The sequence below is a fragment of the Copadichromis virginalis genome, linkage group LG23 (genome assembly GCF_057382275.1).
Source record: "Copadichromis virginalis isolate Kocher_CV1m ecotype Utaka linkage group LG23, C_Virginalis_male_GT1.1, whole genome shotgun sequence".
Lineage (NCBI taxonomy): Eukaryota > Metazoa > Chordata > Actinopteri > Cichliformes > Cichlidae > Copadichromis > Copadichromis virginalis.
In genome coordinates, this window is record NC_140639.1 from 13,229,390 (window position 1) to 13,251,314 (window position 21,925).

The 21,925-nt window shown below is 43.1% G+C and overlaps 1 protein-coding gene across 1 annotated transcript in view; it reads left to right on the plus strand.

Moving 5' to 3' along the window:
* The window catches only part of atp10a (ATPase phospholipid transporting 10A), a 47,224-nt gene extending 29,193 nt beyond the window's left edge, over positions 1-18,031 (plus strand). Inside the window, exons 11-21 of the mRNA XM_085447156.1 lie at positions 2,660-2,763; positions 4,749-4,875; positions 4,964-5,148; positions 6,711-7,059; positions 8,831-8,907; positions 9,929-10,054; positions 10,146-10,346; positions 11,466-11,546; positions 12,051-12,155; positions 13,956-14,143; positions 14,319-18,031. Of these exons, the coding sequence (XP_085303282.1) occupies positions 2,660-2,763; positions 4,749-4,875; positions 4,964-5,148; positions 6,711-7,059; positions 8,831-8,907; positions 9,929-10,054; positions 10,146-10,346; positions 11,466-11,546; positions 12,051-12,155; positions 13,956-14,143; positions 14,319-14,961 (2,186 nt within the window). The 3' untranslated portion in view covers positions 14,962-18,031. The remainder of the gene's footprint in view (positions 1-2,659; positions 2,764-4,748; positions 4,876-4,963; positions 5,149-6,710; positions 7,060-8,830; positions 8,908-9,928; positions 10,055-10,145; positions 10,347-11,465; positions 11,547-12,050; positions 12,156-13,955; positions 14,144-14,318) is intronic.
* The last annotated feature ends 3,894 nt before the right edge of the window (positions 18,032-21,925 follow it).

Here is a 21,925-nt window from a genome sequence, read left to right on the forward strand (position 1 = left end):
GATCCTCCTACGCCGAATGAGGACTTGTTAACTGCAGCAGACAAATGGAGATGAGCCCACCCCCCAAACCTCGTTTTGGCATGTTTTCTTGCTGACATGTAATCTTATCCTTTGGAGAATTCTGAATTACAGTATGATTAATTGTATTGATTTTCCATCGTGCATCCCGTGCTGAGTCCTGCACACAGTGCTGGGTGCACAAGTTTTTCCGCTTACTTAAAATTCAGTTGCTCACAAAAACAGATCATACAGCCTAGTGCCCCAGTTGAGCAGCTTTAATGACCAGGGTTGCGTGTGTTTTCGTGCACACTTTGGTTCCCCATTGGGCAAAAGCAGCCAATTAGAGCTCAGCAGGCACCGGGCCTTCTCATAACCCAGAATGTCCATAATAGCTCCATTCAGGGGATGAGGGAGTTGTTCAGTGTCATTCTAATAACAGGACACGTGGAGGTGACAGACTGTAGACCTTTGGAGATGAAAGTGTGCCTGCAGACTCCTGTTTAGTAGTTGCACTGTGAAACTACATTTATTATTTATTCACACAATAAATAATTCATTTCAGCAATAAAAAAGGGCGTGTCAATCCCTGTCAGTAGGTCCCAGATTTGGATCTGAAAACAGCTGAAATCGAGGAAACTGTAAAGTTAAAATAAACAAATTGGTGTGGTGTCTGCAGTAAAGCAGGTATATTGGACTCTCGTGGTGAAAACGAGGCAGAGTCACTGTCAATTTAATAGTTGGTGTACGTTCCAGCCTTCGCCTGTAGTCGTGCAAGGTTGTGTTTCGTTTTTAGGGTGGCAGTCGTAGAGATAAAGAGCTTGGAGTACAGTCAAAAGGAGTCCGTTGAGGTGATTGTGGGTTCATGTAAGGATGCTGCTCAGAAGCCTCCCTTTTTTCAGGCACTCCCAACTGGAGGAGACACAGAGGTAGATCCGTATCCCATTGGGTAGATTATACCTCATCTGGGCTGGGAATGTCTCAGTGTCTTCCAGGAGGAACTGGAAACTGTTGCTGAGGAGAGAGACATCAAGAAAAGCAGCTTAGTTTTCTGCCAACGTGGCCCAACTTCAGAAAAGCGGACGATAACGGATGTTCAGTCAACTAACTTGCAGACATTTAGATGATCACCTGTCACCTCACTGGTCTACACTCATGCGGTAGCCCAGAAACATCGATTTCTTTATAATATATTATATATAGAACTAATCAAAACTAATCAAGCATCAGGAAGGCCATCAGGCATAAAATCTCTGCCAGTTCAAACATGTGGATCCATCCGCTGTAGAAATGAGGGCGCAGCCAAAAGTACTTTTATCCGATAGCCACACTAGCCATCTGTTTAGGGGTCATTAAGGTAGCAGCTAGCAACTGTGGCTAATAATTAAATGATGACATTAAATTGGGAGCGAGGCTGCAAACGCTGTGATTCCTGCCCATCTGTAACAGTGTAATAGAAATTGTTAATTTAACAGTTGTTTGTTTCCAAAGTCACAAATAATTTTGCATTAGTAACTTTGATCAGACTACATCAGACAGATTGAAATGCATATATATATTTGCACTACCTTTTAGATTCTGAAAGTATTTGTTTCATAGAGATCTAATAGTTTTGTTAAAGTATATATTTTACAGTATCGATCTATGGCGTTGGTATCTGACAGAAAACAGCCTGTTTGTGTTTACAGTGGTCGGAGATGAGGTGAGCATTAAAATCATGTTGTCAGGCTTGACACAGCCGGGCTTCTTGTTGCAACCATATATGGTGCTATTTAAGGCACTTCAGCTTTGGCTTTACTCTTCAAAAGCAGCTCTGTCTATCTTTTATATACAGTCTGTGACACGAACTGTATATAAAAGACAGGGGAAAAATGCACCTCAGTTTTCTGACTGGAAACCGAAACATGATGTGAATTTCCACCTGTGTCTGGGAGCTTGTCTGCTCCCAGCAGCTGTTCATCAGAAAAGCAGAACTCACGCTGTGTTTTTGCTTTAGTTTTTTTCCTCCACAGCCAAAGAGAAAATAGACTGTTGGTGTAATTATAACTTCTTCATAACACAACTCGCTTTTAGCGGTGAATAAAAGCACTTAGTTTCGATTATTTCCTGACTTTCCGAGCTGGAACTGTTCGATCGCTGCCAGTTTTGTGCTAATTTGTTCCTTTCAGTAAAAATAATTTTGCGTGGCGGTGCATGTGAGGCTGTGCCTGCCAAGCTGTTGTGTTATTAGTGAGATTTCATGGCTGGCAATCAGAGTGTTGGCTGGTGCATCTGTGTCAGGAGACCCATAAGGCCAATCTGTTTGTGCGCCGCTCCCCTGCCAGAAAGATGGCCGAGGTGTTGCCAGAGAGGCGCTCCAGAAAGACGCTTTGAAACATCTTAGATAACTTCGAATGTTCAGTCGTTTTTAAATCATTTGGGCAGAAAATTGAAATAGATTAATTATATTTGCGAACGCCATAACCCAGATGCCGCTTAGTGAGCAATATGATGGCTTTACGTTGAGGTGTAGCATGCATGGTTAATTTAGGTGTGAGGACAGATGGCTTCTTGGATGAAGTCTTTTGTAATTTGGAACTAAAATGCTGAACCACTCATGCAAATTCCCCCAAAGCGAGAAAATCCCATCTCCGTTTATTTCTGTCCTTTTCTGTTTTTTAAGGAAACTCCAAAGGGAAACGTCAGAAAAAGATTGTCTGCAGGACCCAGCACTACCTGAATCTGTACGCTGCAGATGGACTTCGCACGCTGTGCATAGCAAAAAAGGTATGCAAGCACGGATCTGTAAACCTGAACAACTGCCCTCCATCATTAAACTGCTTTAAAAGGGGGACGGAGGTGGTGTGTCTCAGTGGCTTCTTGACAGGATGTGTTTGCAGCCCGGCGCAGATGATCACATGGACCAGCCCTTCCACAAGTGACATTCTTCGTGACTCAGCTGCAATCTGTGCCACTTTCCCAGGCTGTTAATTTATGCTCTCACAAGCTGGGCTCATTATATTCCTGCCTGTGCAGCGCCATCACCAAAGCAAAGCGATAAAACACCTTGTCAAGGTCTCACATTCTGTTATGGAGGATCCTGACACATGACTCTGTGTGTGTGTGTGTGTGTGTGTGTGTGTGTGTGTGTGTGTGTCTGTGTGTGTGTGTGTGTGTGTGTGTGTGTGTGTGTAAGAGAGAGAGACTTGCAGGTGAAGCAAGCCTCCCCTTTAATTCCTCTAATAGGTGCATGTGTGCAGCTGGTAAAGACACTAAGCTCATAATAAAGTGTTGACAGCGTGTCAGTGCCTGACTTGCTGCAGTCATCAGAAAGCATCTTAGCTTTTATCGGGGCAAGTGTCGGCTCTGGGAAATTATTTATATAAAATCTGTTTTGTTTTTTTTGGACTATGAAGCCTAAAAAAGACAGAAGAGTTACAGGCCCTTGGTGTGCAAAGGGGTCGGTTCAGATTTCATAAGTACAGGAGGTAGATGAGATAGAAAAGTCTAAAGCCTAAATATATTTTCTGTTAAGAACAATTTTTTTTCCTCTTAAGCGACTCTGAGCGTCAGTATCTCAGGATCTATCATAGTGTGAGAAAACTGCACCGATTTAACGTCTGTGACATTGAAGAGCATTGGTACCCTGCATGCTTATTTTTTTCTGAGAATTCACTGGGGAAAACCTAAAGTGCATTGTGGGTAAATGTTTAGGGCTCATGGTGGGATAGTTGCCATTATTCCATCTTCATCGAAATAAGTTTTTGTAGAACAAGTCAGGTTCTTGGCAGGGGCAACAGGAAAGGTTTTATAGGCATGAATTAAAAAGGAAGCATTAGATTGTATATGTTCAAAATGGCAGGATATTATAATAGTCCAAATCCATGATTCGGTTCATTGCTTAAGCAGCTCCCTATGACTTATTAGAATAAACACCAGAGCGCATGACAGTTTCATGTGTCACCACATGCACATTACTGGGCTGTTGTTCAGCCTCTTTTTGTACGCCTTCTGTTTACACCAGCACGACATGTGCACAGCTAACCATCACACCACAGACTCGTCTCTGCAAAGTGACGTGAAGTCTCCTCTGTCAGTGATGTAAGGAGGGTAATCTGCAGTGGCAGCAGATCAGCGTTTGGAGTTTTTCCATATCTGGGATTGTGATTTACAAAGTATTAGGGCTGTTCGATATAACGATATATATCGGATGACGATATAAAAACGTCTATCGTTTCATTTTATGCTATCGTTTGTTTCGTGGTGTCGCAAAATAAGCTGTTTATGGCAATATTTTTCCATCGTTTTGATGGTCACTGTAGTGGCTATATTAATTTCTTAAAGTTCTCTCTTTCTCTTATATTTAATATAACCACTGTGCCGTTACGGGTGCATGTCTGATGCAAGGGCGTGAACACCTTTCTCATATCACCACTCTGAAGACCGATGGGCGTTGTCAACAGGTTTACTGACATTCAAAAGGGTAAAACTAAAAACAAGACAATGATTGCTGCCCATCTGTAACAGTGTAATAGAAATTGTTAATTTAACAGTTGTTTGTTTCCAAAGTCACAAATAATTTTGCATTAGTAACTTTGATCAGACTACATCAGACAGATTGAAATGCATATATATATTTGCACTACCTTTTAGATTCTGAAAGTATTTGTTTCATAGAGATCTAATAGATCCTGACACATGACTGTGTGTGTGTGTGTGTGTGTGTGTGTGTGTGTGTGTGTGTGTATAAACGTTTTGTGTTTGTGTGTCAGATTCTGAGCAAAGAGGAGTACGCCTGCTGGCTGCAGCGGCACTTGGCGGCTGAGACGGCCATTCAGGGAAGGGAGGAGCTGCTCTTTGAGTCGGCCCTGCAGTTGGAGACGAACCTCCATCTTCTGGGTAGCTCTCAGTTACAGCTGAAACTGTTATTACGAATGTAATTACTCTAATGTTGGAGAGTTTGTCACAGACTTGCCTTCTCCTTCAGGAGCGACGGGCATTGAGGATCGGCTGCAGGACGGCGTGCCTGAAACTATAGCTTCCCTGCGGAAGGCGGGCCTACAGATATGGGTGCTGACGGGGGACAAACAGGAAACTGCTGTGAACATCGCGTACGCGTGCAAGCTGCTGGACCCCGAGGAGGAGCTCCTGACACTGAATGCTGACTCTCAGGTGAGCAGTAGCACCAGCCAGGTTTTAATAAACTCTGGTTTCCTAAACGTGGAGCGCTTTCACACCTGCACGCTGTAATTGGATTCTTGCTCATTTCCCCCTTGGTACCATTTGTTTTGGCACATGTGACTTCCTTGGTCACAAATAAACTCTGCAGCCACCGACTGCAAAGTGTACGCTATAGTCTTGAGCTAATCAAACGGCAGCGGATTCCTGTGTGAACAGTGGTGGTCTAAACAATCAGTGTGCCACCCAAGATTAGAAAGGTGAAAACGGAAAAAGTGGCTGCAATCAGCAACGCCAAATCACAACAACAGTCGCCTCAAGGCGCTTTATATTGTAAGGTAGACCCAACAATCATATGACCCCCTATGACCAATCACTTTGGCGACAGTGGGAAGGAAAAACTCCTTTTTAACAGGAAGAAACCTCCAGCAGAACCAGGCGGCTATGTGCCGCGACCAGTTGGGGTGAGAAGAGGAAACTCCTCTGTCATGTGAGCATCTCAAGCTCCTGCAGTGATGAGTCACTGAAATGCCGGTAAAGACCGACCCCGGTCGTCTTTGCCTAACAACGTTTCAGAGGACGGAGTCTCAAGCCATTTGGATTCTTATTCACAGTCTAAATGTTTTTCTACAAAAGTGATCGGCTGCCTGAAGAGAATAACTGATTGCACAACTTACTGCATTCATTTTGCATTGCTCAAGAACATCGCCTGTGAAATTGCCAGCAAATAATTAGATTTATTATCAGATTTAATTCATTTATCCCAAAAATTGCAAATTGTGTCTTGCAGCATCCAAACACTGAACATAAGATTTAACAAAACAGCATAAATAAAGTATAATTACAGAGAAAAAAAAGAGCTCAATAGGTAACAAGCTGAGTGTACTGTTGTGGAATAAAGTTGGCTCATAAAGCAAACTAAAACTTGCTGAATGCATTAAAATATCTGCTCTAAACCCGACCGACCCGAGGACAGGCAGGAGATCTTTATTTTAGTTGCCAAAGTTTTAGCACAAACTGACAGCAGAATGGGTGAAAAACGCCCCACAGAGCACAGCGCAGAAAAAATGTGCTGGCCACGAATCTCCTGTGGTGACGAGTCGGGTGGAAATGTACGACATGTGTCAAATCAACCTTCGGCTCCGCTGGTGGGATGACAAACAGCTAGTTTTGCGTTGGCATCATAGATTGTGTGTAAAGCGTTAGCACAGCGTTAGCATGCTGCTGTTGTAGAGCTTTGTTGTCAGACTCACAGCTGTGTGTTGTTGTTTTCTAGACCGAGCACAGGTTGATCTTTAGTGTCGCGTTCTTGTCCCTTTCTGGAATAAATCAGAATAAATCCTCATTCCAAAAGATGGAGATCGCTCATGTTTGTGTCTGATCTGACCCACCCTACATCATGTGTTTCTACTACAGACGTTTACTGTGTTTACAGTAAAGCCTTACACAGGATTTAAATTCATATTTGATCTTAAAGTATCCAAGCTCTAGAGCTCCGGAGATTGTTGCAGCTGAATTAACATGCCGTCCTGACGCTGAACTTCTCTGTGACCCAGGAGGCGTGCGCGCTGCTGCTGGAGGAGAGTTTACACTACATCCAGGCCAAATTCCTCTGCAGCCCATCAGGCCCAACCACCAAGAGCTTCAACACGAACTTCTCACCCTTTGACATCTACTCCTCTTCATCTCCGTCCTCCCAGTCCACTCCCTTCTTGGTGCACCGGCTGGGCCTGGTGATAGACGGGCGGACGTTGGCCTACGCCCTGGATAAGAGTTTGGAGGATAAGTTTCTGGCCGTTGCACGGAGCTGCCGTTCCGTGCTGTGCTGCCGGTCCACGCCGCTGCAGAAGAGCATGGTGGTCAAACTGGTGCGGAACAAGCTGAAGGTCATGACTCTGGCCATAGGTAAGGACCGGGTGAGCATATTCAGACACAGATGGGCCTGATTTTAAAATCCCGTCACAAGCTCACTGCTGGACTTAAAGACAACTGACCTCACCCGGAGTAAAAACTAAACATTTGTCCTATCTCACGCTTACACGTGTTTATAGTTGCAGATATAAAAATGAGGCCTGTTAGGCTCTAACGTTGTGTTAAAGCATTCCTTAGCTTTGAACGGCGTAAACTGTGAGCTGTTGTCTTGAACCTTCAGGCTATCCCCAGTATGTAAGATCCCAGCAGCGTCCGGACAGATCAGAACGTGCCTGAGCTCTCGAGCACAGCTGCTAACCTGCTCGCAAATTGTTCCCAAATATTAACGAGCTTGGATGAGGGATTTTTTTCTCAGCGTTGAAAGACATTTTTGGAACACACAGACTCTTCCAGACAAGTGTACAAGTGACTTTCCCCATCTTCATCTTACTCTTTAGCTGTTCTAACAAAGGCATGAATGCCATATTTTAATTGCAGTGTGCACACCTGAACCTGCCAGCCCTGAACATTCACTTTATTTACTTTATTCATTGCATCTTTACCTCATCGTGCAGCCAACTGGCTGCTGCACGGCTCCAGTGAAACTCCTGTATGTTCCTCCTGCCGTGATCTCCGTGTGAGCTGATTTTGAAATTTGCCTGAGATGGAGGTGCACCATTCATCATTCAGCCTCCGCTCTGAGTTATTCTTAGTATTTCTACACTTTCCCTACTGAAGCTGCAGCAGCAAAGAGGCGACGCGAGGACGTCACGGTGACCTGCGTTGGTCTTTTCTCTGTTTTCCATTTATTTGGTCCAGCTGCGCTCAGGAGGAGCAGGTTTTATTTGCCAGCGGGGCGTTTTTTTTTTCAGTCAGTGCTATGTTAGCTTTTGAGCTTTAATATCTTTCAGTACTTCAGTCTTATTATTCAGACGTGTCACACTTCACGAGCTGGTACGGAGCCTTACTCACATTATTTGTAATAATAATAAATCATGGCCTCCTCGGGCCACTCTAGGGTTTTAATGCAAGTATCTGACCAATAATATCGCTGCGCTGGGGTTAATTATACTAACACACTGTCCAGTTCTGGTGAGAAAAATTCAGGAATTTAATTTGGATGTTGCTGATCACTAATAAGCAGATACAATAACATCCAAACATGGTCACGTCTGGCTCCAGAAAAACTGATATGGCAGCAGCCGAAATGCACTCTGGTTATACTTTTCTGAAAAAGTCGTGATGGCACATTAATCACGTTGTTCCATCCCACTCACAAAAAAAAATCCAGCCTTGTGAATTCTCAGTGAAAAAGGAAAAAAGGAAAAAAAATTCCAGCCAACTTCTATTTGAGTTCTTCTCACCACCTACCTTTCATTATCAGTCTGTGCTGCCACTGCGGTGCCATTGTGACAACAAAATCCTCCTCCCCTCCCACTCCACCACCTGTAGTGACAAAAAGAAGGGAAAACAAATTTATCCACACATGCGGAGACACCGCCTGTCGGCTGCCGCAGCAGGAAGGCCTCCGCCTCACGGGAGGCCGAGCTGCAGAGGTGGCGAACGGCACCGCAAGCGCGCGGCTCGTATAACGGCTGAGGAGTCTGAAAGCTTCACGTTCCTCTCGCAAACACTGGGCACGCTGGCTTCTCCATCTTGTCATCTTCACGCTCAATAAAGCCCCCCCCCCCCTTCTTATAAACTGATGTACCTCCTCCTTCTAACGGTCTATTTTCTCTCTTTCACTTCCCTACATTAATCACAGGAGATGGGGCCAATGACGTCAGCATGATCCAGGTCGCAGACGTGGGTGTGGGGATCTCAGGACAGGAAGGCATGCAGGTAAGGTGATGAATAGAGTGGCACATGGGGCGGAGAGGAGAGGTGGGTGATTTACGGTGGGCTGTAGGAAAAAAAAAAAAAAAAAAAAGCAGCGCAGCCTGAGAGCTCCTGAGAGCGAGAAGAGCTGCAGATAAAAGATTGGGGAATTGGGAAGAGGGGGAGACACTAGCATTCTTTAGGGTTGTTAATGGCTTTTCATTACACTTAAGTGCGGTTTTTAGCCCACATCCATGACCATCCTCTAAATAGGATTGCCTGTGCTGTGCTGAGTCAGCAGGAAGGCCCTGTGTCCTGCAGAGAAGCAGCGCGGCGTGGACGCTCAGCTCCAAGGCCACAGCTGAGAGAGCATCTTCACGAAGAAAACCCTCCTCCCCTCCGCTCATTTACCTGCAGCACCCTGCTCCAGAGCTGTGCTCTTATGATGGAGATTCCCAATTAACTTCCAGGGGAGGCTTTGCTGGCACGCTGCTGTGTAGCACATCTGCTAAAGCCTCAGTATCCTGTCTTTAACCAATCCGCTGCATTAATTACCGTTAATCAAACTGCCACTTAATGAGACAGCGGTCACTCTCGGGGACTCCGCCGCACACCACGTGCTGAGACGCTCTTTACTGCGCCCCGAGCCTGCACGCGCTGCTGCATTATCATTAGCGGACCATTCGTCTATTAGCGACGCGCTCCCTGTGTAGTCGTTAGGAGGGGTTATTGGAGCGCAGCAGAAGCGAGAGGCCTGCTGCTGTTTCTGTTGCTGACAGCCGAGAGGTGCCGTAAAGGGTTAGCGGCGGTGTTTATGATGTAAAAGCAGGGCTCAGTACTGGGAGTGTTTTACCGCGCTAACGGTGAATCCAAGGGGAGGCCAACTCGTTTACGAGTTATTGCTTTGGAAAGATTATACCCGCTAAAGATTCATTAAGAAGAGGCGAGAACAGTCAACGAGTAACTGCCTAATGTGTGCTCGTCTCGTGTACGTAGGAGAGAGGCGGCAGGAGACTGAACGTTTGGTTCTTGTGGTGTTCTGCAGGCAGTGATGGCAAGCGATTTTGCCCTCCCACGTTTCCGGTATCTCCAGAAGCTCCTGCTGGTACACGGGCACTGGTGCTACTCCCGCCTGGCTAACATGATCCTGTATTTCTTCTACAAGAATGCAGTAAGGCCCCTCCCAGCGCACACAGATCTGAGTCAGAAAGGATGAGGTGTTCTGCTTTTTCTCACTGCTTCCATCCCATTTGTTCCCTCAGATGTTTGTGGCGCTCATCTTCTGGTATCAGTTCTACTGTGGCTTCTCAGGTTCAGCCATGATTGACCAGTGGTATCTCATCTTCTTCAACCTGATGTTCTCTGCTTTCCCACAACTCATTACTGGCACTCTGGACAAAGACGTGTCAGCAGAGACTCTCCAACAACTACCTCAGCTCTACGTGAACGGCCAGAACTCCGAGGTGCGCTCCCTCCTAATGATCTGACAGCACATTTCAAATTTTTACTAAGAATATGGGGAAAAAAGAGAGTTCCACAGCCTGGGAGCAGAGCAGCTGAAAGCTCTGCTTCCCATGGTGGTGCAGTAGGTAGGGAGAAGTGCTAATTCTGGATTTAACAGGGAGACGGTGAAGATAAGCAAATATGGGAGAAATATGAGCGCTGCGTCTACAGCCAGTTAATACTCCCTCTATAGCATTTTAGATCAGCTGAAGGCTTTTTAGAGAGCTTTTACAAAAGTCTGATAAGAAGAAATTACAGTACACCAACCTAGAAGTGAAAAATGCATGAACTAGTTTTTCAGCATCACTCTAAGGCAGGATGTTTGTAGCTCCGTAGTGTAGTAAGTTTACACAAATTGCGGCTGTTTCAGGTGCTGAGTTATCTGTGAGCCAAAAGCTCAGACTGCTCTAAACGCTCAGTTCACACTACTACTGTTGACTCATATGAGAGAGCAAATGTCCCTACTGTAGTTATCTCTGTCATAGAAGCCCCACCTTCTGTTTGTGAGAGGCAGCCAATCAGAACGATGTTAGCTTAAAGGCAAGTTGGCTTGAAATGAGGGGTTCCAGTGAGCCCTAAAATCTTAATCATGCAAAGTTCTCCACAATTTAGTCTAAGAATTAAACTTGGTATTACCATGAGGGTTTTTTTCCTCTCCCTGGCATAGGTGAAAGACTTCACTCTTTGCTCCAGAGAAAACCCAGTTTGTCAGTCTTGACTCAAAAGTCAAGAATAAGCTGGAATTCATTTTGCATGCTGCATAGATACCATTCAGTTTAGAAATCCACATTTTTCCTAAATAAAATGAATTTATGTTATAATATGCCATGATTTCTGTCATTAACCTTTGATTTCTAGCATAAATTTTAGCGTAAAGGTTAAAACTGTTGCGCTTCTTCATTGTTTTGATGGGTCATTAATTTTATTTCTGACCCAGAATTAATCAGGACTAGTTAACTGCTTCTGGTATCAAATGTAGGTAATAGAGACATTTTTATATGTGTTTTGAATATTTACATTTTTAACATTTTTCTTCTCTACAGTCACACTGATGCTGAGTGTCTGTGTTTATCCTGCAGGAATATAAGCCATATATGTTCTGGATGAACATGATTGATGCCTTCTACCAAAGTCTCGTCTGCTTCTTCATTCCTTACTTTGTAAGTGTCACGTCTGCCATTCGTCTTCACCAAGATATTAGAGTTTTACCTTTGTATTGATTTGTTTTTTTTAGTGTTGATTTTAATGTTTTATCCTCTTTACATGGTTGTTAAAATGGATTCGTCAGCAATGAAATTTATTAATTCACAATTTATTTATTAATTTCTTCAAATTTTATTTTAAAAAGAATGTTTTCAGTACAAAGCATGAACCTGGAAGTGTTGTAGTGATTGCTAAGCTCACATTTTTATTTATACAAAACTGCAATATATTCAATATATATCAATAAATGCACAAAAAATGCTTAAAAATACAGAAATTCAGTGAGATCCTCCTATCGGTATGTAAGGTGTGGTCTTATGTTGTTTTGGTCGATTATCAGTTCTAGCAAGCACGTGTATTCACGTCGCTTTATGTTGTGTTGGGGAAAAAATTGACTAAAAGAACAAAAATCTGTTTTCTGTATATATTTTTTTAATGAAATGTTCTTCTATGCTACCCAGGCCTACGCTGACTCTGACGTGGACCTGTTTACATGGGGAACTCCCATCACCACCCTCGCCTTATTCACTATTCTGCTGCATTTGGGCACCGAGACCAAAACATGGGTAAGAAATCTGATTATAAAGCCAACAGATGACAGCAGCGATCCCTGATGTTTATTTAAAAATAAAAACAATTTTAAGCTCATAGTCAGTCTGCTTTGGATGGTTACAACATTGTAATGCTCAAAATCTCTGTGGTGGAACATGAGTGGTGTTTCCAAAACCTCACTGTTGGCCTGTGATTATCATTCAATGGTAACACATTACAGGAACCTTTGTAATAAATTATAAAAATGATAGTTTTATGCAAAAAATTCATAAAATTACATATTTTGTAACCATTTTTTTCATGGATTGGAAAATCAGCATCATAGAAATTTGCCAGACATGAACAATTTATTGATTTATTTTTGAAAACTTCTGTTTCATAACTTGTGAAAACAAAGTTGACATTTAGTTTAATTCCTGGATTCTGTCATATGTAGCTTTAACATACTACTTTAACCCGTTTAATTCTGTTATTTATCACCAAGACCACATTAATCACGTAGTGTACATATTTACGGCTTTTATTGTGAAAGGCAAAAGAAGCCTAAAACAAACTGGGTTTCCGGTAGAGTCTGTACAGGAGGTGGATATAGAGCAAAATTGAGTATTTTGGTCTAAGTAACCCAAAATGTGATGTCCACATATATGGACGCCAGGTCCGAGGAGGTTAAGCAGAGATTTGAAGTTGTGCAGAAGATGGAACAAAGACTAGAAAACGTCAGAAACAAACCCCATGTTTTTCCCAGGGTGAGACCAGCCTCGCTCGAAACTGAACCAGGCAGCCAGAGATCAGAGCTTAGACTTGGAGTGCTATAAACTCCAGTTACAACTCATCACAGCGTGCCAACACCTTACACCGCCAGAGAGCTCAGACATGATGCTCATAAACTGTTGAAATTTATGACTTTGCCCTGAGTCCGAGTCTTCTCCATCATCTCTGTGGCTGTAAATTCAGCCTGATGAGGGTTTTTTTTTTTTCTTTCTTTTTTTTAAACACGTGGGAAGAGTGTCCTTTTTACTTACTGCCTTCATGGACATGACTGCCCCTCATTTAGAGGCGCTTTCATTAAAAGGAGCACGATGGAAGGTACACTTCCACACACTCGGATGGCAGGCCCTTCATTTCCTCACTGCTCAGGAACATAATGCATGCCTGATTGGTAAACTGGTGTGAAAGTCAATTAAAGGTAGGTAGGTGACAGCAGCCCCCCCTCCTCCCCCAAAATACAGAAGCTGTGAGGCTGTAATTAATTACGTGTGTCAGTACAACACTTCAGTGAGCCATCGTACACGATTCACTGTGTCAGACGTCTCATCAGCCAATCATCTCCAGGATGCAACATGAGGAGTTTTTTCCCCTCGCTGACTAAACTCATTTTAGGGCACGAGAAGACGGTTTCGCATCCACACTTCTGTCTTTCCGCCTGGAGGAAACTTCTTTAATGTCGCCTAAATGTACAGCAAGCTTCCAGTCACGTTTGCCTTCATTTTAATATATATGTTAACAATATTTTGCAGGCAGTAAATCAAATCACTGTGTATCCCTTATAGAGAAATTGAGAGTCTTATATAGAAACAGTGTTATATTAGTATTTCCGTGTCATTGTATATTCAGTACCGGTGCGTGTTCTGTGCTACAAGCGAACTTGGTGAGATCTGATTATTCGCATGTGAAAAATCGAGCTTTGTTTGAAAAAATAACGACAGTAAAATTACATGGTTGGTGTGAACGCCTGCGTTAAGAATAGGTGTGTAACGTCTTATGATTTTAAGTTTCTGTTACTGTTTCTCATCCTCGTGTCCTTCCCCCTGCAGACGTGGATGAACTGGATGTCGATCGCCTTCAGTATCGCCTTATTCTTCACCGTGGCGCTGTGCTACAACGCCTCCTGTCCCGCCTGCTACTCTCCTTCCAACCCCTACTGGACCATGCAGAGGCTGCTGCAGGAGCCCCTCTTCTACCTGCTGTGCTTCATCACGCCCATCGCTGCGCTGCTGCCTCGGTACACCGTGTTCAGTTTGTGGATGAGTGAAAACACGAGCCTGTTTTTCAAATATTTATGATCCGAGTGCTGAATAGCGTCTGTTATTGATACCAGATGCCTTTCATGTTTATCCCAGCCGCCTGGCGATCTTCGGTGGAGCGATGCTGATGTCAGTCTCTGTTTTACTTTTCAGATTTTTCTACAGGGCGTGTCAAGGCACGCTGTTCCCGAGCCCAGTCCAACTTGGAAGGCAGTTGGATAAACTCCCCGCTGACATCCGCAGGAACATCCTTAGCCTGAGTCGGGTCAAGGTGGGGTCGCCGCTCTGCCCCAAGCTTCCTTTCCTGTCCCTCGCTAAGGCCTCGCCTAAAGGTTACTATAAAAAGGATGGGAGGAGCGTCTCTGGCTCAAAACAGGGGCCTCTATTACAAACAGATGAAGCAAAGAGAAGCCCGCTGCAGCCCACAGACAGCGATATGCACCTTTCAGATCTCTATACACCAGCTCCGTCAGAAGTAGACACCCTTCCCTACACCAAAGACAACCCCGCCCTGTCAGGGGAGCTGCAGACTTCTTCTGCCGCAGACTCTGAGCATCTCAATAAGACTATAGAGCCGTCAGATGTCAATCTGTCCAGCTGTGTCACCTCCACACCTCTGCCCGCTCAGGCAGACAGCGTGCAGCTGAGCATGCCCCCCGACGGAGCCTCGCAGTGCGTCAGATACACGAGGAACTCAGAGGAAAGACTCAAATCTGAGCACGCCGTCAGTTCGGCACACAGGACAGAGCAACCGACAGAACGGCCGCTGCAGGCTGCTTCCTTCAGTCTTAACTAGGAATTCAATTGCACAATAGTTTGTTTGTTTTTTAAAGATCTAATTATATTTTTCAAGCAGATTCTTTTATGAAACATGCAAAGAGGTACTTTATATTTTGGATGTAAATCTAAAGCAGAGATATTTTTGCCTTTTGGGAGATTTATTTTTCTGATACTGGGAAACTTAAAGTTCACACAGAAACATCTCAGTACTCTGTCAGGTCTTCATGAAAAGAAGAGCAGAGAGATTCCACCGTGATATGGTACCCAGTTCGTTCTTTCAGCTTGGCCTGTAAATGCACCAAAACCGGGATCGGAGCCGTTCGTGGCCTCGAATCGGTGCTGACGAGGAAAGAAGTTCCCGTACTTTACTTATACTTAATGGCCACGCAGAAGCATATTTCTGTGAGGACTTCCATGCAGATGATACCAAAGGTTTATATTCAAGTGCAGCAAGTTGTGGTGCTGGCTCTGTGCACATTTTCTTCTTCTTGTTGGATCGGGAAACATAGAAGTCCGTTTCTAGCTGTTCTCTTGCACAGTAAATTCTTCTAAATTATAGTTATTAGAGCTGTTGGCTGTAAAGTTATTTGTGCATTATGACCAAGAAATCGCCATTTCAGTCTTTATGCACTAAGAATCCACCAGGAATTATGCTGTGTGTATGTGTGGGTGCGTGTGTGTGTTTGTTTCTACAGGGTTAAGACTTGGTTTGAAATGGTTAGCGTTAGGATTATGTTCAGATTAGGGTTCGGGTTAGACGTTTAGCTGGGCCATGGAATACGCTACATCCTCGCAAAAGCAAAACTCTTATGTGTGTGTGTGTGTGTGTGTGTGTGTGTGTGTGTGTGTGTGTGTGTGTGTGTGTGTGTTTATCCAATGACTCATTGGATCTCTTTTAAGAGCCAGTTCCGCATAAATGTAGATTTGCTAACTGTTGCCAAGAGTTGAGGTCAATCCGGTTTCCATGACTCTGTCAAATATAAAGCTGAAGTCGGAGGCGTTATTTTCTAAAAAAAAAAAATAAATAATAATAATAATAATTTTTAAAACCTGCTTTCCAGCATCTCTAAAGCTCATTAATTAACATTTCATAACATCTCCTTTCTTTCATTTTTGTAATCACCATATCATAAAGATAATGTATGTATCATTGCTAGCGGTTAGCTGCTTCTGTCTTCACCTTCATGTACTGAACCCGTCACTTGTCAGCCTCCATCCGAGTGAAAACCCTCCTCTGTGTGTCTGCGCAGATGTTTTGCAGATGTCTTCTCATCTGCATCCTTTACAGTTTTACTAGGAAGCACTTTAAAAGCCCCATTTTGCTTTTAGCTTTTCAGTTTTTAAACACCACGTTTACAGTTGGATATTTTTACCTTAAGCTGTTTCCCTCTGCTCTTCGACTTTATACACAGCTAAGCTAACGCTATCATAAGAAGCAGGATTTTTGCTACCGTAAGCTTTTTTTTTTTTGTCTTGTTTTTTTTTTTTAGTCTGACTTTAATCATGTTTGATCTTTGGCCCTGTGCGAGTAACATAGTAGCATTTAACTAAATGCGATCTTAAAACTGGAATTATTCTGACAAAGATTTATATCTTCATAAGCAACGACCAGTACTCAGAACAGGAGGACTTGGCCTGTGCAAGTGTCCTGACTCCAACACAAACATGAGAGAGAAGGATTAAATTTCTTTTGTTTGTGAGAAACAGCCAGTTGGAAAGAGTTTCAGAGTAGAAACTGGGCGATCGATGCCCAGAATAAGAAAAAAGGGGCATTATTTTGAACTTTTACTCATGAAAAGCTAGGCTAACGCTAATGAGTGAAATAGTAAATACATAAAGCTGAGCATAACAGAGGCACCGCTTAGTCTGTGCAAGTCCCCTTTTTCCATTCATGTCATGTGTTTAGTTTATCTGAAGCCCATCTGAGGTTTTTTTTTTTTTTTTTTCCTAAAGCTGTAAACCAAATCCTCGGGGCTCAGTCTGTCCCAGATCTTAAAGAGACTGCTTTAAGTTTGCACTTTGAAAGCTTTCAGTCGCTGAGTGTCGTCGGTGCTGCAAGGAGAGCGGGAGCTTTGCACCCCTCTTACCTTTGCAGACACTTTGATGCGTTCCTCCAGTTTATGGTTGAGCATTTAAAGCAGCAGCACCTTTTTAACATTTTCTGAAGGGCGTGTCTCATTCCAGGATGTTTTTGTAAAGAGTTCAACTTTTGCCAAAGGTCATCTATATATTCTACGTGCCTTAACACTGGATAAGAAATGAGAAATGTGCTCGTGATGCTGATTCTGTTTGTTTAATGATGATGGAGCATATATTCGGAGGCTGCAGGCTCTGTGGTTTCTCTCCACCTGTCCTTTTGCACATGGTGCTTGTTCCATTGGCATGCTGTTGTCTGCAGTCTGTTCGCTTTGTTTCAGAGGTTCTGTCATTTGGGGTGTTGCACTTTGTGTGCCAGGCTGAAGCTTAAGTGTTTCTGCGATCCTACACACACACTGTCACACAGCGTATCTGAGCATATTCAATATTTTTCTCCTTATGTTTCTTTTGGTTGCTGCATCGGCCGAATGTGAGCTTCACTGTTTGAATGGTTTCGCTCTCAATGCTGATCAGCCACAGCATTAAAACGTTTTTTAAAAACCACAATTATTTTGAAGCACAGTAGTTTTCGAAAAGTCAATGAGACATTGAGTCTTCATATTAAAATAGCTGCCAGGTTAATGGGATGTGAGATGGGTTATTGTTGTTGACCGAGACCAGAAAAACAGCAAGTCGCTCCACTTTCACTAAATTAATTTAGGAAGACATTGAAGCGTTCAAGGTGTTAAACTCTGCCACTGCCAGCTGGTGAAGCCGTGTTTCTACCAATCAGATCTGTTTTTTATGTTGTGGCTGATCAGTGTATTGAAAGGTATTGATCAGAGATTTTGGGATAAACACTGAAAAGCTGCAGCCGGTCACCAACGTAGAAGAACTGTTTTAGGTTTTTATTAATATTCCACATTTTTATCAGTTCTTTGGCCTTTGTGCAACTGGAAAGTTTCTGTACATGGCTACTTTTGAACAAAATAAAAATGCTAAAGAATTTATTTATGCTTTCCTGGTCTTATTAATATACTAGGGCTGCCACGATTAGTCGACTAGTCACGATTATGTCGACTATTAAAATCGTCGACGACTAATTTAATAGTCGACGCATCGTTTGAAGCTTTGTAAGATCACAAAGGACGCAGGAATGAGTAGTAGGATTTAAGAGTGTAATAACGGACTGAAACAGAAGATGGCAGCACTGCATGTACAAGGATGCCAGCTGCCGTTAAACCCCGAAGAAGAAGAAGCTGTGTCCCAGAATTCATAGCGCAGCCCAGCGCAGCTGTCAACAATGGCGGCAGCTAGTTAGTTTTAACTTTACTCTTATTATTCTTTCTGGGTCACAAAATAAACTTTTAACATATTTTCAGGCGAGAATGTAGCTGTGTAAACCTCAAATATCTGCTCAGTTTATCAAGACACCACATATTTTCAAAAGCGCTCCGACGTTTTCGGAGACGTCTGTTACCCACTAGCTCGTTAGCTAGGCGGGGGCAAGGCTAACTAGCGCCGTGAGAACACCGGACTCCCGGCAAATCATTTTCAAACCCACCGCCGTCTTTCGCTACTCAGGTTAAACATATATATAAGTCACTTAGATAAATTAAAAATGTTATTGTTTGGCTTTCTTTAGTATTTTATTTGTTCCTGAGTAAATCGGTTTGGCTGAGATTTGCACAGCTAAAACTGTCAAGCAGACAGCTGATTATCAGAAGTGTGAGACTCTGGAGAATATACTCCGGTGTCCTGTTATATTTTAGAAAGCAAGGAGTTTATTAAACTTCACCGAAACAATCTGCAAATTTCATTAAAAATTAATAAACTACCATCTTGTCTTTATTTTTAGTTAGCACAAACACTTCAAGCTGTAAGCTAATGATAGTTATATAAGACCAGATGCTGCCGGTGCAATAAGCAGTACGCTGTACGTCCAATGGATGATGATCTGATTAGTCGACTAATCGCAAAAATAATCGGTGACTAGTCGACTATCAAAATAATCGTTTGTGGCAGCCCTATAATATACATTGACTTATATTATGTATAGCAGGCTTGCCCACTATAAACGTGAAACCAGTGAGCCATTGATCATACCGTAGATAATTCTCCTTTCTGACTTGCATAATTGCCATAATTTACTAAATTAAGTTTAAATTTTATTCAACAAAAGCTGAAACTTTTGACTGAGGTCATAAGGACATCAGGAAAGTGTTTACTGGGGTCCCAGACTGAGGGAGATGTGCACTATTTTCCCCTTACACTTCAATTCAATTTCAAGTTTTGTATAACCTGAGTCGCCCCCTGCTGGCCGTTAGAAAGAATGCAGGTACTCCCACATTAGCATCGCCAGCTTTTTATTCTACCTTTGTAGTTTTGGTAGGAAAATCCTGATTCAAAGTAGAGTCTAACAGTCATCCTCAGAAACATGACTGTTGGGGGTTTTGTGTGTTTTTTGTTTGTTTGTTTTAAAGCTCATCTTCCGTTTCCTTCTCTGGATCCATGTGCTGTACAGTGTCCTCAAATTAATGACCGTCGCAGCACTTTCTCCTCGGACACTGAGATAGTGATGACTCCTTCCCTCATCAGCTGTTTTTTTGTTTGTTTGTTTGTTTTTCTGCCTACGCATGAAGGTGTGACTTTGAGCAAAGCTTTTGTTTTTTGGGTTGGATTGCTGATAAGTAACATGGGTGTCCGTGGATCAGAAGGTACAGCGGGTCCTCCACTCTGTGTTTCGTTCCCCAGCTCGTATCCTTGGGCAAAATACTGAACCCCGAGTTTCCCCTGATTCATCCACGAGTGTGTGAATGTTAGGTTAAACGTGTTTAAGGTGAATGGGTGAATAAGATTTGTAGTAAGAAAGTGCTTTAAGTGTTCAAATAAAGTAGAAAAGCACAGAAGTACCAATCCATGTACAGTAAAACTGACTTTTGTCAGTTTTATGATGATAATTAATGTAAAAGATTGATATTATCATTAAACAGCTCCACTTGGATTTGAAGACTTACTCTAATTACTTTTTAAATCACCTGCACAACGATGCTCATTCGCAAGTTAATAGAGTTTGATTAGATTTTTTATCATAAAGGAGCTCCATTGATTGTGGCCATTAAAGAGGCCCAGGCCCTCTGCGTGACCCGTAGTTTTAACGAGCTTAAATCAGACTATTTTCAATTTCCCTAGCTGCCTCGTATATATAACGTGGTCCTCAGCAGTCAGAGACCTGGATCGTGGGAGTGATGATGCTTTAAGAGCCTCTCCTTTTCCACTCCTTTCTTCCATAGACGTTTTGTTCATTTGCACCAGTGAGGATATGCAATGCATCATTTCTGGTCGCAAATAATAAATGAAGGATTTTTAAAAAAAAATTTTTTTATTGTGAGCCAGGGCCATCTGTCTTCCAGTTGGTGGAGGCATTGCGAGGCTCCGTTCTGCTCTGTCACGTAGGAGTGGCTCAGAAAAAGCATTATTGCACTTTTTCAGTCTAACTTCCCACTGACACAGGAAGCCTGCCAAACGAAACAGCAGGGACACCAATAAACACCACACAGAGATAGACAAACACCTACGAGTAGTTCAGGGTCTTTGGTTCACCTGAGAGTAAACTGTGTGAGGAAACACTACAAGAAAAACATGACTAAGAAACCTATTTATGGGTTAATTCTTACACTTTTAATAGTAGTTTTTAGAAAAGTCCTTTGGATGATTTTTCCATTCATGCTTAAATTTTTCAGACCTTTATTTGGGTCCGGGTCATAGAAGCATATGTTTAAGAGGGTTTCCAGGGTTTCCTCTCACTCGGACAACCAGAAGCATCTTACATCAGAGGCCCCACGGTGGCATCAGGGTCAGATGCTGAACCTCTCCACCTGGCTCACATCAGCGTGGAGTAGCTGATCTACTCGGGGCCCCTCCCGGATGACAGGACTCCTCACTTGTCCCTTAGTGAGGGGTGCTTGTGTTTGAGATGCTTTAATTCTTCTAGTCATTACTCAGAACTCGTGGCCACAGTGACTCCCCGTGAATTGTGTAATAGAGTAGTAATAGGCAGTAGAGTCTCTCCAGGCAATCCCGTCTTGGTTGAGGAGGCAGGCTAAGAATGATGCAGTATCATAATTGATATCCATCTATTTATTTTTTTTACGCTTATCCAATTTGGGGACTAGAGCCTACCCCGGATGCCATTGGGCGAGAGGCAGGGTACATCCTGGTCACGTCGCCAATCGTTCTCAAGACTAAAACAGAGACGGACAGCCATCATACTCACATTCACACCTACAGCCAATTTAGAATCACTGATTAACCTAACCCCACTGACTGCACGTCTTGAAGTGTGGGAGGAAGTCTGAACGCCACACAGAGGCCCCAGCCAGGTGCTAGAATCAAACCCAGGACCTTCTTGCTGTGAGGCAACAGTGCTACAGTTTGAAAATGTTCACCTATAGCTAGGAAAACCCCCACTGACCTAAAAATGTGCCTTATAGCAGACACTAATGTTTCTTGGTAATTTAATTTTCTTATTTACAAAACAGGACAAATTTAGGAAAATGGACTATGAAGAAGTATTATGAATACATGTATTGGAAATGCTTTTTGTTTTACACATAAAGTTGAAAAAGTATTTCAGAAAGTGACCAGATGCTTAGTTGGTATAAAGACCAAACTCGTCACTCCGACTGATTGGGGGCATCTCTAAAACAGAGGATCTTTGTGCCATGGAGTGTGAAGCAGAAACCTTTATGTAAGCATATTTTGTTGTTTTTGCCTCATGAGCAGTTCAGCAGCCCGTTTGCCTGAGCGTGTTGTGATAATGTCGACATTTGCTGAAGTGTTGAAAATCCCCTGCGCTGATGAGCCCGTGTTATGATCCAGCTCCGAGGATGTCTCTAAGGTAC